Source organism: Felis catus, chromosome A2 (genome assembly GCF_018350175.1).
Source record: "Felis catus isolate Fca126 chromosome A2, F.catus_Fca126_mat1.0, whole genome shotgun sequence".
Classification (NCBI taxonomy): domain Eukaryota; kingdom Metazoa; phylum Chordata; class Mammalia; order Carnivora; family Felidae; genus Felis; species Felis catus.
This window is the reverse complement of record NC_058369.1, coordinates 52,798,206-52,814,198: the sequence shown is the minus strand read 5'-3', so window position 1 is coordinate 52,814,198 and position 15,993 is coordinate 52,798,206. Positions and strand designations below refer to the sequence as shown.

General features: G+C 39.8%; 1 protein-coding gene across 7 annotated transcripts in view; it reads left to right on the top strand.

The window, feature by feature from the left end:
* VGLL4 (vestigial like family member 4) overlaps positions 1–15,993 on the top strand; it is a 167,483-nt gene that overhangs the window by 75,739 nt on the left and 75,751 nt on the right. The window contains exon 1 of one of the 7 annotated variants that reach the window (XM_045051962.1): positions 10,222–10,896. The exons of 4 other annotated variants lie outside the window; for them this stretch is intronic. In XM_045051962.1, coding sequence (XP_044907897.1) covers positions 10,815–10,896 — 82 coding nt within the window. In that variant the 5' untranslated portion in view covers positions 10,222–10,814. Of the gene's footprint in view, positions 1–10,221; positions 10,897–15,091; positions 15,289–15,993 lie in introns of those variants that run through there. 2 more of the 7 variants (XM_003982490.6, XM_045051966.1) reach the window with 2 other exon arrangements.

Here is a 15,993-nt window from a genome sequence, read left to right as displayed (position 1 = left end):
CAGTTCTTACAGGTGCGTGTTAATCTTAACATTGCCAATGATTTATTTTTTAGACCCAGTTTTTATTCAGTGGCATTTTGCAAAGCTAATGTGAAACTCATCCCTTGCAAGTCAACAATCCTTGTGGACTTAAAAAAACTCTCCTTATTTTTAGTAAACGTAAGACCTTCGGTGTAGTGAAAAAGCACAGCTTCAGATCCAGACCTACCACTGTTGTGTGAGTTTGGACAAGACACTTAGCCTCTCTGATACCTGTTTCCTCATCCTCTAAAACTGTGATAGTACCTAGTAGCATGGTTGTGAGGATTAAAAAAGAAACAAGGTATGCGAAAGAAGGTAATGCTGCGCCCTTGACCGTGCCCAACATGCAGCATGTGTCCTTTGTCTTCTGTCCCTTCAACTTTAGGGAGAAAATAACCTATTGAGAAAATAGGAAATTGGCCTCTTGAGCTGTACCAGCTGTTGATTGTATGGCTAAGGAGAAAAATTCTAATAATTGTTTGCTTAAACCAGGGTTTTTTGATAATGACATCATTGCCATTTTGGCCTAGCTAATTCTAAGTTGTGGGGGCTGCCCTCTGTATTGTAGCACGTTTGGCAGTGTCCTTGGCCTCCATCTGTTAGGTGCCAGTAAGCGCTCCCAAGTTATGACAACCAGGCGTCGCCCAGTGTCCCCCAGGTGGGGGGCAGCACAACTGCCTGGTTAAGAGGCACTGGCTTAGACTCTTTCCCTCTGTCCGTGTGGTGAATCCTGTCCTTCTGCCTCGTACGAGCATTTAGGAGTTTTACTATCGGGCAGGGAAGTGCAAAGTAAAACCGCAGTGTGGCTGGTCCACACTTAGCAGAGTAGTGGGAATGAAAAGGTGGAAAAGCAAGGATGTGGAGCACCCTAAAGTCCCTACGCTCTGGCAGGTGTATGTATTGGTACGACTGCTGCATTGTCACTGTGTCCAACTACACTTGTGCATCAACATGGTGTGTCAACTATACTTCAGTGGAAAAGATTTAAAAAATGTAAAGCTGTAAAAAAAATAAAGTGGGAAGATATATATTAATCTGATTTCAGTTCTCACCAGAAACAAACAAACAAAACCCAAGGCAGCCGTATGCTCACCAAAGACATGTGCCAAGAATATTGGTGGCAAACAGAATAGCCCCCAAATAGAAACTGCCGAGATGCCCATCAACAGTGAACTGGAAGAAGTGTCGTCTCTTAGGGCAACAGAATGCTATACAGCAGTGAAGAGGAATGAGTTTTCAGCCACATATAGAAATAAAGGCACCACTCGTAAACAAGTTGAGAGAATCCAATCACAGAAGCGTACATGGCACACATAGAAGAGTACATGGTTCTATTTGTATGAAGTGGTCCAACTAATTTACACTGTTAAAGCTTAGGATAATGATTACCTTATGGAAGTAGTTACTAGAAGGGGGCACAGGCAGGGAAGCATTAAAATTCTCTTTTAAAATGCCTGGTGTGGGATCTGTGTTCTAGACTGGATCCTGACTGGGTGCATGGGTGATTTTGGAGGTGGAAAAATGCTGTGTACTAAAGCACTGTGAAGGCAGATTGAACTGTTAATTGAAGATTGGGTCACATATTGGGACTACCAGTGATTTTAGTCCTTCGTATGTTAAATACCTGGGACTTTTCTTTCATTGGATTTCTTCTCTGATTTTTACCATGGAAAGCAATTCTAGCCAACTGTGAAGGGATACATCTATGGGTGATTAGGATTTGTGAGAATGTGAATATCAGAATAATATTTTATTTGTGAGGGTCCTTTGGATGGGATTTACTGAACCTACGTTGTTTTTAGTAATGAAAACCTCTAAAATAATAATAAAATGTTACAAGAAAACATTTGTGTCGTTAAGCATATAAGGTACTAGTTGTAAACTAATGTTATGGTGTTTTGCAAGGGTTTCTCCTTCCTTAAATGCTAATTGATTCAATTCCTTCTCCCAGTACTGATTTATTCTGATTTAAGACATAAGTCAAAGATGTTAGCTAAGTTTATCATGGTGATCACTTGGCAATGTATATATATATATATATATATATATATGTATATATATATGTATGTGTGTGCATGTAGATATATATATTGATTCACTATGTGGTACACCTGAAACCAATATAGTATATGTCAATTGCACTTCTCTCTCTCTCTCTCTCTATATATATATAAAATAGTACTTTTAAATGCTACTTATATCTTAAATCATGTTAATAAAGCAGATTTCCTATTCAGTCATTTGAGAACAATTGAACTAGTTTTGTTGGTATTTTAATTTTTGCAGAGTTTAGTGACAGTTCAACTGTTTGTTAAAAGATATTTGGGGCGCCTGGGTGGCTCAGTCGGTTGAGTGTCTGACTTCGGCTCAGGTCATGAGCTCGCAGTCCGTGAGTTCGAGCCCCGCATCGGGCTCTGGGCTGACTGCTCAGAGCCTGGAGCCTGTTTCGGATTCTTTGTCTCCCTCTCTCTCTGACCCTCCCCCATTCATGCTCTGTCTCTGTCTCAAAAATAAATAAACGTTAAAAAAATAAATAAATAAAAAATAAACTCGCCTATCTTATGAGTAAAAAGCAGTATCCCATTAAAAAAAAAAGATATTTGCTGTGACTTTTAAACAAAATAGGAGGCTCATTGTGTGACTTTTAAATAAAATAGGCTCACTGTGTTTGAAATATAATGTATATCAGATGAGAATGGCCCAAATTGTGCAGTTTGCCTTCTCAAAATTATCTTTGCATTTTAAAATTCACCCCTAGAGGGTGCTGTTGTATTGAAAGTTTAAATCTTTGTTTTGAAGAACCATTTTAAAGTTATTTTTAGAGTACTGTACATTTATTTGTGTTAAAGTACTACTATATTACAGCAAATAATCTACTAATACTTAATTGAAGTTGAGAGTGTTTTGGGGAGCCTGAACTCTCTCAGTCAATGGAGCGTGCAATGATCTTGGGGTCGTGAATTTGAGCCTCACGTTGGGTATAGAGATTACTTTAAAAATAAAATCTTAAAGTTGAGAGTGTTTTAACTTAGAAATGGCACTATTTTATTCACAATAAAAGTCAAGACATATAGCTTAATGGTTTTTGCTTTTGTGAAAAATTTGACAAAATACTGTTTATTTTTCATCATTTCACTGTGAGCAGCTCCAAGTTAGAGAAATAAGCAATATTTTACTGTATACTTAGGAAGTCTTTCCTTGAAAGGAAATTCAGTGATCTAGGAAGCCTAATAGATATGTAGGTTCACCTCATGGATACTTGAGGCATTTGAAAATTGTTTTGTTTTGGTATCTCCTTCAGCTCAACAGCTATGTTTTTGAAGACCTACTGTGTGCAAAGCAGCCTTTATAAACTGGTTGGGGAGAGATACATAAATTATCTCATAGTCTCCCTTGTTTTAGAATTAAGCGCAGTATATCTAAAATAAGGTGGAATGATACAGATTAATCTGAGCTAATGGGGTTCTTAGAGAAGTTGGGATTGTAGCTAGGCCTTTAATGAGCCACAGAACTCTGCATTCTAAATAATAGTTAACAGAAAAGGAAGTTTGGTTTCTTAAGTCTTCTTTCTTCACACGCAGTCTAGGTTCATTTAAGACTTTTGATTTTAAGACATTTTAAGACTAGGTTCATTAAGACCTTTGTCTTAGTAATTACTATAATTAGATAAAAAAGGGAAAGTGCCTTGACCAAGCAAGTGTTGTGCAAGCATCAGCATCATCTTTACTCTTGCTGCTGTCGTATTATTTTGAGGAATGTACCCATAAATGGCAGTGGATTCTAGAGATGCTTTGAAATATTTTTAGACAGCCAACTTCTTGTTCAACTGATACATTAAGTCAAGGTATAGTCAAGCTTCCTTTCATCTTTTGGTTAGGTCTGTTGTGATTGTTATTCATATATCAGGCTACAGTGATTTGAAGAGAATAAATGCTCAGTAAAGAGAATACTTTAAAATAAAAACACTAGTTAAGTATTCTAACTTAGAATCCTGGGAAGAAGAGAGCAGTTAAATCCTCTGGAGGAGCCAAATAACGCAGTAGGGTTATTTATATTTCCCAGTGTCTTTGAAGAGATTATTGTTAGACTTAACATTAAAATATTCCCTTCTCCATACATGTCCCCTGATGCTTATAACAGCATTGTCTACAATAGCCAGATTATGGAAGCGGATTAAGTGTCCGTCGATGGATGAATGGATAAAGATGACGGGGTGTATGTGCACAGTGGAATAAAAGAGGATGTAAACTTGCCATTTGCAACAACGTGGATGGAGCTAGAGAATATTATGCTAAGTAAAGTAAGTCAGTCAGAAAAAGATAAATATCATATGATTGTGCTCATATGTGAAATTTAAGAAAGAAAACAAATGATTATAGGGAAAAAAAGAGTGAAAGAGGCAAACCAAGAAACAGACTCTTAACTATACAGAGAACAAACTGATGGTATTAGAGGGGAGTTGGGTGGGGGATGGGTTAGATAGGTGATGGGGGACTAAGGAGGGCACTTGTTGTGATGAGCACTGGGTGTTGTATGAAAGTGTTGAATCACATACACCTGGAACTAATACTACTCTGTATGTTAACTAACTGGAATTTAAATATAAAAACTTAAAAAAATCCAAATGAAAAAAAAGTTCCCTTCTCTCTACATGTTCTAACGAGAGCATTTTGTTTTTAAAAAAAGTGTCTGGAGGGGCGCCTGGGTGGCGCAGTCGGTTAAGCGTCCGACTTCAGCCCGGTCATGATCTCGCAGTCTGTGAGTTCGAGCCCCGCGTCAGGCTCTGGGCTGATGGCTCAGAGCCTGGAGCCTGTTTCCGATTCTGTGTCTCCCTCTCTCTCTGCCCCTCCCCCGTTCATGCTCTGTCTCTCTCTGTCCCAAAAATAAATAAAAATAAAAAAAAATAAAAAAAAATAAAAAAAAATAAAAAAAAATTAAAAAAAATTAAAAAAAAAAAAAAAGTGTCTGGAGAGTGAATTTGATCTCCCGGCTTTTATTAAGCAGCTCACAGTTTTGGTGATTCTATTCTGAATTGGTAATCCACTCTCTAGCAAATCCAGCGATTTAACCTAGTAACCAGCCTGGGCTGCTGTCACCATTTGGCCATCATTTTCCCACAAAGGTGTTGAGATGCTGCCATGGTGAATACTTAGGGAGCGCTTAGTGTATGCTGTGGGGAGCTTTATACCAAAAACTGAAGTTCCATTTTTTCTCTCCAGAAGCTTAGGGTCTGTTTGGGGAATCGATACTAATACGTGAAATAACTAGTAAACAACAGAAGACAGAAAGTATATGCACACATGTCTACGTGTTCTGAAAGTTGAAAGTACAGGGAATTTTCTCTTATTTAAAAAAATGTTTTAATGTTTAGTTATTTTTGAGAAAGAGAGAGAGAGACTACGAGCAGGGGAAGGGCACAGACAGAGGGAGACACGGAATCTGAAGCAGACTCCAGGCTCCGAGCTGTCAGCACAGAGCCTGACGTGGGGCTCGAACTCACGGAGTGTGAGATCATGACCTGAGCTGAAGTCAGATGCCCACCTGACCGAGCCACCCAGGCACCCCGGTACACGGAGTTTCTTTTTAGTTTCTTTAGGACATCTTTGAATAAACATCTTAAACGTCTTTGAATCTTACAAAGGTCTCATGTTTGGCATCTTTAGTTGTTAAATCTAAATTAAAAGGGTGTATTGCGGTGTTAAAAAAACAAACAAACATATGATTCACCACTTAGGCCTCACCAGGGCATGTTTTCTCATTATGCACCTGCTTTTTAATAAGTGGGGAACCTGCACCCTCACCTGATTCTGTATGGAAATATACTCTTTGTAGGTAAATTAGAAATACAGAAAAATGTCAAAAATGCCCGTCACTCAAAGACAGGCACTGTTATTTTGATACTCTTTACTGTCTCTTTAAGGCACACTTTTTCTCTATGTATGTGTATATATTCATTAATTTAGAAGCAAAATTGGTGTCCAGAATACACACTGCTTTTATATCCTATTTTGATGGTATTCAGTTAACCTATGTAGTACTGTTATACAGTACATATTATAGCACTTCCTCGTGTCATTCTATTTTTTTTTTTTCTAATTTTTTTTAACGTTTTATTTATTTCTGAGACAGGGAGAGACAGAGCATGAACAGGGGAGGGTCAGAGAGAGGGAGACACAGAATCTGAAGCAGGCTCCAGGCTCTGAGCTGTCAGCACAGAGCCCGACGCGGGGCTTGAACTCACGGACTGTGAGATCATGACCTGAGCCAAAGTCAACTGCTCAACTGACTGAGCCACCCAGGCGCCCCTTGTGTCATTCTATTTTTGAAGGAATTATAGCCGCATAATATTCTGTCGTTAGTATCTGTAGCTTGATATGATGTCAGACTGCTTTGTAGAAAGGCATTTTCTGTTTATATTTCAATAGCAGTAAACACAAATTCTACTGGCATCTCACCTCACCAGCACGAAATAAGATGCAAAAGTCTTTTTTGTTGAATTAGGCAGATACAAAATCACTTGATTTTTAAAAATGTATTTCTTTATGAATAAGGTTGAATAGTTTTCAAAAATGTATTGGTTATTCATTTCTTTCTTTTGTTCTTTGCTCGTTTAAAAAAAAAAGGTAGACCTTCTTACCTGGCTTTTTTGTGGATAAAATTTACAACCATCTTGCCAGTTTCCTTAAAAGCAATTCTGTTGGTACTTCAATTATGAATATATTATTAGCCTGCAAATTAGCTTGAAGCATTGACATCTTCCAGTATGTGGATTGCAACCTGAAGTGCATTCAGAATCCCGATGAGTGTTCCTCAAATGTGAGAACTTGTGGCACCAAAAGATATCGACAGAATCCAGTTTGGGAAACCTTGTTAGGTAATACAGTGTGTGCTGGGGTGGGCGGTTGGATGGGGAATCTACCTGTGAATCCTACTGTGTAACCTTACTGATTTTATTCAACAAGAGTTCATTGATGGCCTACCATGTGGCAGGTTTATGCTAGACCTTGAAGAAGTGAAGAAGCCATAGTTCTTGCTCTTGAAGTCTAGACGTGGTTAGAAGTATATACCTGGTGAGATGATAGGGGCAGGGAGTAGGGACATGGAAGGAAGGGGTTCCCATTGGATGAGAGGGGCGTATGCCAAGTCTTGAGGGAAGAATGGGTGTGTTTGCTGGGTAGACAGGCGGGAAAAGTCTTGGACAAAGAGAGAACATATGCACTGAGAAGTGAAACACTGTGGTTTTAAAGTAGGCGATTCAGTGTGCTTCAAGCAGGAGGTGAAAGATGTGCAGAGCTGGGCTGAAGGCCGTCGCTGTGGAGGGAGTTCACTGCGCTGCAGTCCGGCCTTTGTAAGTAGCCAGCCATCTGCACAGGGCTTCTCACACCGTCTGGGTGGAAAACTAGGGTTTTCATTTTTTGTTTTTTTTTCCTGCCAGGCTTTATTGATACTTTGTAAAATACAACGAAACTCAATAACTAGAAATATGGAAAAAATAAACCCTCATTTAAAAATTTTTATTAAAAAAATTTTTTTAAATGTTTATTTATTTTTGAGACAGAGACAGAGCATGAAGGGGGAGGGGCAGAGTGAGAGGGAGACACAGAATCCGAAGCAGGCTCCAGGCTCCAAGCTGTCAGCACAGAGCCCGACGCGGGGCTCGAACTCACGGACTGTAAGATCATGACCTGAGCCGAAGTTGGATGCTTAACTGACTGAGCCACCCAGGCGCCCCTAAAAATTTTTTTTAAAGTAGTCTCTGTACCCAATGTGGGGCTCGAATTTACAACCCCAAGATCAAGAGTCGCATGTTCCATCTACTGAATCAACCAGGCGCCCCAGTGCTCATTTTTTAAAATGAAGATTTAAGAGACATAAAATTACTCTGTCAAACTGCTATAAAAATTTGGAAATGTGCACTCTCCATTTCTGTATCTCTCTCTTATGGATAGTAGCATCCATTTCTTGAACCCCTCTGTGGACCACTTGTGAGTAGCACCACACTGGCTTCCTACATGAGTAGGGAAGATGGGTCTGGGTGCTGGGAATTTTGCCACAGATCATTCTGAACACAAATCAAGGTACACTTAGGGGACCCACTCAGGCTGAGAGAATCCCATTGTAAGTGACACAGGGTCATTTAGGGGAAGTTACTAAGTACTCCTATCTTTACAACTGTTTTTGTTTAAATCTAGTTAAAGCACTATATTTTATTTTAAGTTTACTTTTGAGAGAGACAGAGACAGCGTGAGTGGGGAGGGGCAGAGAGAGAGGGAGAGAGAATCCCCAGCAGGCTCTGCACTGTGAGAGCATGGTGTGGGGCTCAAACTCACAAACAATGAGATCATGACTTGAGCCGAACCAAGAGTCGGATGCTTAACCGAATGAGCCACCCAGGAGCTCCTAAAACCACTATATTTTTAAAAAGAAAACCTTCTCAGAAGAAGGGTTTAAAATGAAGTATCTTAAGGGGGGTAATTTTTTTTTTCCCCTCAGATAAAAGCAGTGGTTTTCAACCTTGATTGCATATTAGAATCACCCAGGACTCTTCAGAAATGATACAGACCATGGGTCTCACCTCCTCAGATTAGTTTGGGATGCCACCTCAGCACTAGGATTTTTTTAAAGTCCACGTTAATTCTAATATGCAGCCAGCTTTCTCCCGTAGGGGACAGGCTAATGACTCATCATGTTTTTTGATTGAGACCTTATGTCAAAGAACAGCACAGTGATTGTACTCTACAACTATCATTTGAATTTGATCTGATGCTTAAAGATATTGAGATTGTTTGAAATGCAATAATCTGTGTATAGTAGATGCTCTAAGAGCTTTTTTTCTGACCCTCCCTGCCAAATGCCATTATTTTAATTATAATTGATAGTATATGTATCTTTTCAGCATAGCTTATTCAGACTCTAGGATATGTAACCTAGTGTTAATAAATACCCTTATAAATTAAAGCTTCATTTTTCTGTTGTCTGCTTCACCTACAGCTCTCCAGTGATGGCAGTAGTATTGGGTGTTGTATGAATCTCCTGATAAGACTTGATTAGAACAACTTGCTGTGTGCATGCCTATTATCCAAAATGCAACTGCCGCTGGATTTTTAACATATAAGCCCTTGAAATTATTTATTCAACTCTTATTTTAGCATATTAAAATTTCAGGTCTTGGTCTACAGTATAACACATTCCTTGATATTTTCTAAGTCTCCAAATAGCATACAATAATATCAACATATGAACACTTCCTTTGGTGAATTATTATTCTATTTGTGGGGCCAAGAGCTAGCTACAGTCTGCAAAGATAAAACTATTTTTCTCCCTATTTGCTGGTGTGCTCTTCATGTGCCAAAGGCTCTGAACGTTCAGTGATTTACTCATTCAGTAAACAGCTTTTGTGTACCTGCTTGTGCTAGATACTGGAGATATGCAAAGTTTAAGGCTCTGGTCCTTCCAGTAAGGAACAGCATAGCAGCATGCTACTAGCCACGAATACACAGATGGAACAGCTTTCATATGTGCAAAATGAAAATAATTTTATTCTGCCCCACACCCCATCATTTCAAGTAGGCATTTGGTTTTGGGTAGATCAGTCTTACTTGCTTATTCGCCCCTCTCTCTCTGTTTCTTCTTTTTCTCTCTTTCCCTCCTTGTTTTTTTGTTTTTGTTTTTGTTTTTTTTTGAAAAGTTATTAGGGGAAAAAAAATCCTAAAACTAGTTCTACCAACTGTTTTGGGGTCATGGGCCAGTCATTTAATCCCTCTGAGCTTCAGTTTCTTCTGCTGTAAAAAGGTGATACCATCCCTGCCCTGTTCATGTGAGTTGTTATGAAGATTATGAGAGAAGTTACATGTTAACATTAACATCAGAATTTGAAACACTGTTAAAGTAAAAATGGATATTATAAAACAATTTTGAAAGAAAAAAGGAGCCTTACAAATATGGGTGGAATATATCCCACAGCAAAACCACTGTGGTTTCTGAACCCCAACAGGAAGGGACAGCAAAGTTAAGTTCCACGGACGTTTGCTTCCATGATGGATTTTTTACTTTTTACTCAGCTCCTGAAAAAGAAACTTCCTGGGTTTTCTTTCTCCTCCTCCGGTTGTGCAGTGGCAAGCCTGCTTCCCGTCAAGAGCAGCTCTGCACGGCCCCTCTGTGCAGGCTCTCCACCTCCTCTTTCTCTTTCTTTCAAACACTTAATACATTTAGAGACTGATCTTGTGCAGAAAATATCCCTGACATTTGAAGAGCTCCAGGGATTCAGTGAGCATGCTCCGTGCTCCCTCCCGCTGGGAAGAGGAAGCTCGTTTACATACGAGTCATACCAAGCATAGCCAGCATGTCAGCGCAGTTAACTTGCAGCGGGCTGTGAGGAAAGCGAGCGTGGCTTTGTCCTAGGAAATGTGCTTCGTGTTTTTCGTTTCCACTCCTTTTTTATTTCGAAGAAAGACTCGTAAAGACTTCAGAAACGGTTTCTAAGTGCTTGATTGAGGATACAAAACATAGACCATCTACAAATAAACCCTTGAAGGGTTTTGTGCGAGTTTGATTTTTTTTTGTGCGTGTGTTTTTTCCCCCCTCTTTTTTCGTTTTTCTTCTTTTCTCTTTTCTTTTTTTTTTTTTTTTTTTTTTTTTAACTTTTACATACTTTGTTTTGATCATCTGAGGCTGGGCCTCCCATCTTTGTGAAGTTTAAGAGAAAGCCAGGAGCTACTCAGCAGTAACTGATTTTTGAAACGTACTCTTTTGGGGCGAAAGCAGAGAGCTGGTTTTCTGTGCTAGCCCAATAAATGCTATTTATGAAGATGGATCTGTTGAACTACCAGTACTTGGACAAGATGAACAACAATATCGGCATCCTGTGCTATGAAGGTAGAGGTTCTGTTCTAGAAATTGCTCTTCCATTGCTTTTGTCAAGGCCACTCCTCCTTTAGGGTTCTGAATGCCTTCTGTGTATTTTGTTCTCTTTCTTTGGATTTCAGGGGGCTTTGAAAGGCGAGTGTCTGTTATGTACAATTTTCAATACAAAGTTTGTTGTTCCCTATCTTAGCCTTCAGGGTTACGGTGGGGGAGGGAAGGCGGTGAAATATAAACTGTTAAAAGTTTGCTTTTTGCTTGCAACATACTAACTCTTCAAAATTTTAACTCTTGATTATATGATTATTTTTTATTTCTGTTGCTGTTTTCTTTAGAGGAAGAACTTCCAGGACCCAGTAAAAGTTAAACGTGTTGGGTTTTTTTTTTTTCTTTCTTTCTTTCTTTCCCTGCTTTGATACTTATTTTAAACCTACACTGTGGACAGTATTTATACTGTATTGCAGTCAGTGCTTTGGATTTTCATGGAGAGGGGAACGGAAAGTTACAGTGAGTTTTTGTTTTCAGGAGTGATTGTCCCAAACAATGAAGAATTTTTCTGTTCAGTTTAGGGGACTGGAAGGGCACCCATGTCACAAAGCACAGACTGGCTCTTTGTCTGACTTCCCATTTCCTGTACAGCGCTGAGAGAGTTCTGACATTGAAGGATGTTCCCTCCACACTCCAGTCCCTTGTGGAAGTGATTGCACAATGCACCAACCAGAAAGCTAAATTGAAAGAAAGAAAGAAAGAACCTACGCTAAATTCTTATTGTTTATTGCCTCCTGCTAATCCATGAGGTGTTTCCCCACTGGCTTGTAGTGTTTCAAGCTGTCTCTGTTAGTAGGAAGAAGAGAAAAAGTGATTTCTTAATCTGTTGGAACATTATCTACGTGCGATTTGAAAAAGTGGTAATGGCCAGGGTTTGAGTGGCCGGAGAGGCATCTCCGGGGGAATTCAGCTTGGCAGGAGGAGTGTTTTTTGTTGTAACCACATACAAATCGAGGAGGAGACATCTCCTTTCTGATTCAGGACGGGTAGTTTCCATGTTTTCTCTTAATAGTGAACTGAATATTTCTTTTGAAAAAGAAAACATTGAAGAAACTTGAATTTTTCATGTAAAAATTGCAGGCCTGTTGTCTAATCAATTGAAAACTAACCCTTTCCCCTTCAAGGAAAATAAAATCTCATTCATACTGTTTTTTACTTAACTCTGTGGATAAAGATCTCATACTTAAGAATTTTTTTTAAGGTATATATTTTTAAACTCCTGCTTGTTCCGTTAAAGAGATTTTTGGTGAATTGCTTTCTTTGAATCTGCTTCTTTGAGTAGCCTGTTGCTTCTGAAGTCACTCATTTAAAAGGCAGACACTCCTTTAAAATGTTGCTTGTGAAATTAACATACTGTAGTTTTTTAAACTTTTCTTTTTCTCAGTGAACAGGAAATCAAAACTTTTAAGGCAATATCTGTTGGCTTGTCTTTGTCGTTGAGTAATATGATATTTTCAAAACAGAACGTAATGATCAGCCTAAGAGAGGAGTATAGGGATTGAGAGGAAATTGATACCACATTAATTTTTTATATCTCCAGTTGGGGGTAGTGAGGAAAAGCTTATGGAAAACTTGTCCAGGTTGATTTGTTGTTCCGTAGTGTGCAATGACACCCGAAAGTAGTCTGCTTGCAGCCCCCTGTCTGTTTGGGAGGAAGAAACTTTGATTTTGAAAGTTGAGTAGATACGTAGGATGATTTGCTATAGTCTGTTTGGTTTAAACATCTGCTGCTATTTTCCTTACTACGAAAGTTAACATTATTTTAACACCAAAATAAATACACAGGAAATGAAGAAAAGCACAGCAAAATTTGAGTGGTGTTTATAGTGGGTAGTTTATGCCCTGGTGGTTTTCTTAGTATAAACACTGCACACATCTGCTCTGAACTCAAAGGGTGTTTTTGAAGATGAACATAAATCTCAGATGGGATTTTTTTTTTTTTTTTTTTGGTAAAAAAAGTAGGAACCTTTACTATTATTGTAAATCCAGTACTTTGGAAAGGTTCGTATTAAACATAGCAGCTCACCAGCATTCCAGGGAAGTTATTTGGAAAATGGAACGTACAGTTGTAGGCAGCATTTGATTTCACTTAGGACACAGGCAAGTTTTCCATCTCTTAAGAATAAGGGACAAGTTAATTTTCTGAAGTTTTCGTTTTAAAAATCAAGATGTTGATGGTTGTTCTTATTCTCTAGGTCAATTATACCATATTCCTGTGTATTGTACTTGGCTCTACTCTGCTAAATAAACCATGTGTCTGCACTGTCTTTCTTCAGCCTCTGTGGCAGTGTTCCCACAACTAGATCTTTTTTAGCCAATTATCTTGTAGCACACAAGGCCTTTCTAAAATCCCACACGGAAAGCGACTCCAGTGGCTCAGATGTGGACTCTGCTCGGTGACTGCTGCTTTCACCTTAGTAGTCTGTAAGCATAATTGCAAAAGAAAATAAAGGAAGAAGGTTTGGGGTGGGGCCCACTGGTAGGAGAAGGAGAAGATTGGCCAAGGACAGAAAGAATCTAATTTCTGGAAACCAACTACCTTCATTGGTAATGGGCAAAATTAGCAGAACTCTGCTTGTGTTAATGTGTCTCTTCAAAACCTTTATGGTTTGTTTCCACAACCCTCAATAGTTAACTTATGACCCTATTGAATGTTCAAATTATACCCACGCGAACCCCAATTTTGCCTCTATCTCCGTGAAGAGGTCATAGGCCAACCTCAGCCTTCGTTTTTCCCCTGTGAACTCCTGAGAATAATCCGCTAGTAGACTGGAAAGCTTCCTGAAGGCAGGACAGTCTTTCTTGGGCACCTACTGCATCCCGGAGTCCTGGCACGGTGCCCGGTTTGGCTCTCAGTAAGTGGCTGACTCAAAAAATCCATGAAATCTCTCCACTGGTGGTGTAGTCCCTACTGTACAATTTAGCACTTCATTATAAGAATCTTGTATTCTCTAATTATCTCATAATTGCAGAGCTGTACAGGGCCTCTTAGATAGATCTTAGACATTTGACTTTTTTTTTTTTTTTTTTTTTTTGGCCAAGGAAACTGAAGCCCAGAGAGGTAAGTTGTCCATTCAAGTGTATTCAGAAAGTTTGTGGCAGAAATGAGCTGTGGTGGGGATTCAGTGGTTTTGATTAGTCTCTGATTTTTCTACAGCATTCCTGCCTCCAAGATTATTTTACGTCTTGTCTTCTTAATTAATAGCCCCTCTATGATAGGGACTGTGCTTGGTCCTGGGGATGCTCCCAGCTGCCAGCTCCCAGCCACAGGGGTGGCATCTTGGATTACAACACACAGCGAACCTGTCCTGGAGTCCTCATTGCTCTGAAGCCAGTTGCTGGTCTGGGTTTCCAGGCTGTTGGGATGTTCAGGAAAGAGTCATGAGGACTCTGGGTGACCAGCCTTGTTGGAATTTGTGCTTCTTCTGCTCTGGTGCTTAGGTTTGCTTACTTTTTTTCTGACTGTGCAGAGCAGGAGGCCCTGTGTAATGCCACTTTACCAAGAGTGTTTTCCCAAGGGAGCAGGGAACTGGTTAGACCATTGATTTTTCTCAAGATGGCTGACGGTTATATTTACATAATTACGTGGTGCTGAAAACATAGGTCCTAATAAATGTGCTCATGGTTGGCCGTGGCTTTAAGCTGCTGTTAGTGATACTTTAATTATGGGTTAAGAGCCATTAGTGTGTAATTTGGTAGAAGAATTCTCCCCTTTTAATTTAATAGTGCGATTTATATTGGGAGAAAGTAAGAATAAATTGTATATTGCAATCATCGGAAAGCTTAAGATTCTGAGTTCCTCAGATTTTGAGCTGTTCATTGTTTTAGAACATAATTATCACTTATTTCATCACAGGCTGCACTTAAATTAATTTTCTGGAATCGAAAGGAAAATGCACACAAGAGTTGTGGCCTGAGACTCTGCCAGGGACACGAGGTTAGGTGAGGGATTTCTTTTGTTTTCTGCCTGTCTAACCGGCAGCAGTTTAGTGTCCTTTGTCTAATGAGTTCAGAGGCATCAGGAAAACTTAGAGCATTGGGTACTGTCGAGGTGAAAAGGCCACAGAGCGGAGCCACTTGAACCCCCCTCTGTTCCCCAGGCCTGCGTATCAAGTGACCAGCTCTTGATCCAGAGGTGTATTCCGAAGTAGAACATCTGCAACTATTTTGCTGTGGAAATTGGTTTTACTTTACCATTTTATTTGCAGGAGAGGGTCAGGAGTGAGGAGAGAGAGAGGGAGAGAGTGGGAGAGGAAGAGGGACAGGGAGAGGGGGAAGGGGAGGGGAGGAGACGAGACCCGAAGGAGAAGGCAGAGGAGAGGAAGGCTGAAAGGAGCTTGGTTAGTACAACATGCCCAGGTGAGCCCAAGAGATCTCCTGCGAGAGATCTGGCCAGTTTGTATTTCTTCAAATTACAGTTTGTGAAGGGAAGGTGTGATTATAGCCTCCTTCCTTCTAGCTCTCCGCCCTCGTTTCTCTACTCTCCTCTGGAAGGATTATTTTACTTGGCTGTTTATCTCTTGGAGCCTACACATGGCTTTGTTTTGGAAGGCAGATTTCTCTTCCTTCCTTCCTCCTTCCCTTCCCTTCCCTTCCCTTCCCTTCCCTATTGTCTGCATGGACTTCTATTCCTAGCGTGTTTGGATTTGTTGCTGTAAAGATTTTTTTAAACATGCCATAAGATACAAAAAAATCCCCCTCAGCATGTGAGAAGATTCCAGACCTCTCAGTACAGCCTTGTTCTGCTCAATTGTGAGGCTGTTGCAGAAAACTTGATTTTGTCTGAAGAAATTGGATCCAGACTTAGCACTTACGCACGTATACAAATCTATAAAACCAGTCTTACCAGGGATTGTTTCTGGCTAGATTTGTTTTATCTCCTTATCTGAGCATTTATTCAATGACTGTTTATGTTTAGTGGGATCTCTGTCGTGCATACTGAGCTCATTGGAAGTATTTTCTAGTCTTGCTCAGCCATATCAGTTTGTTCTACAAAATAGTCCCTCTCCCTGTTATATTTTTTAATCAACTCCTATATCGGCCACCCCCTATGCCCCCCTCCCC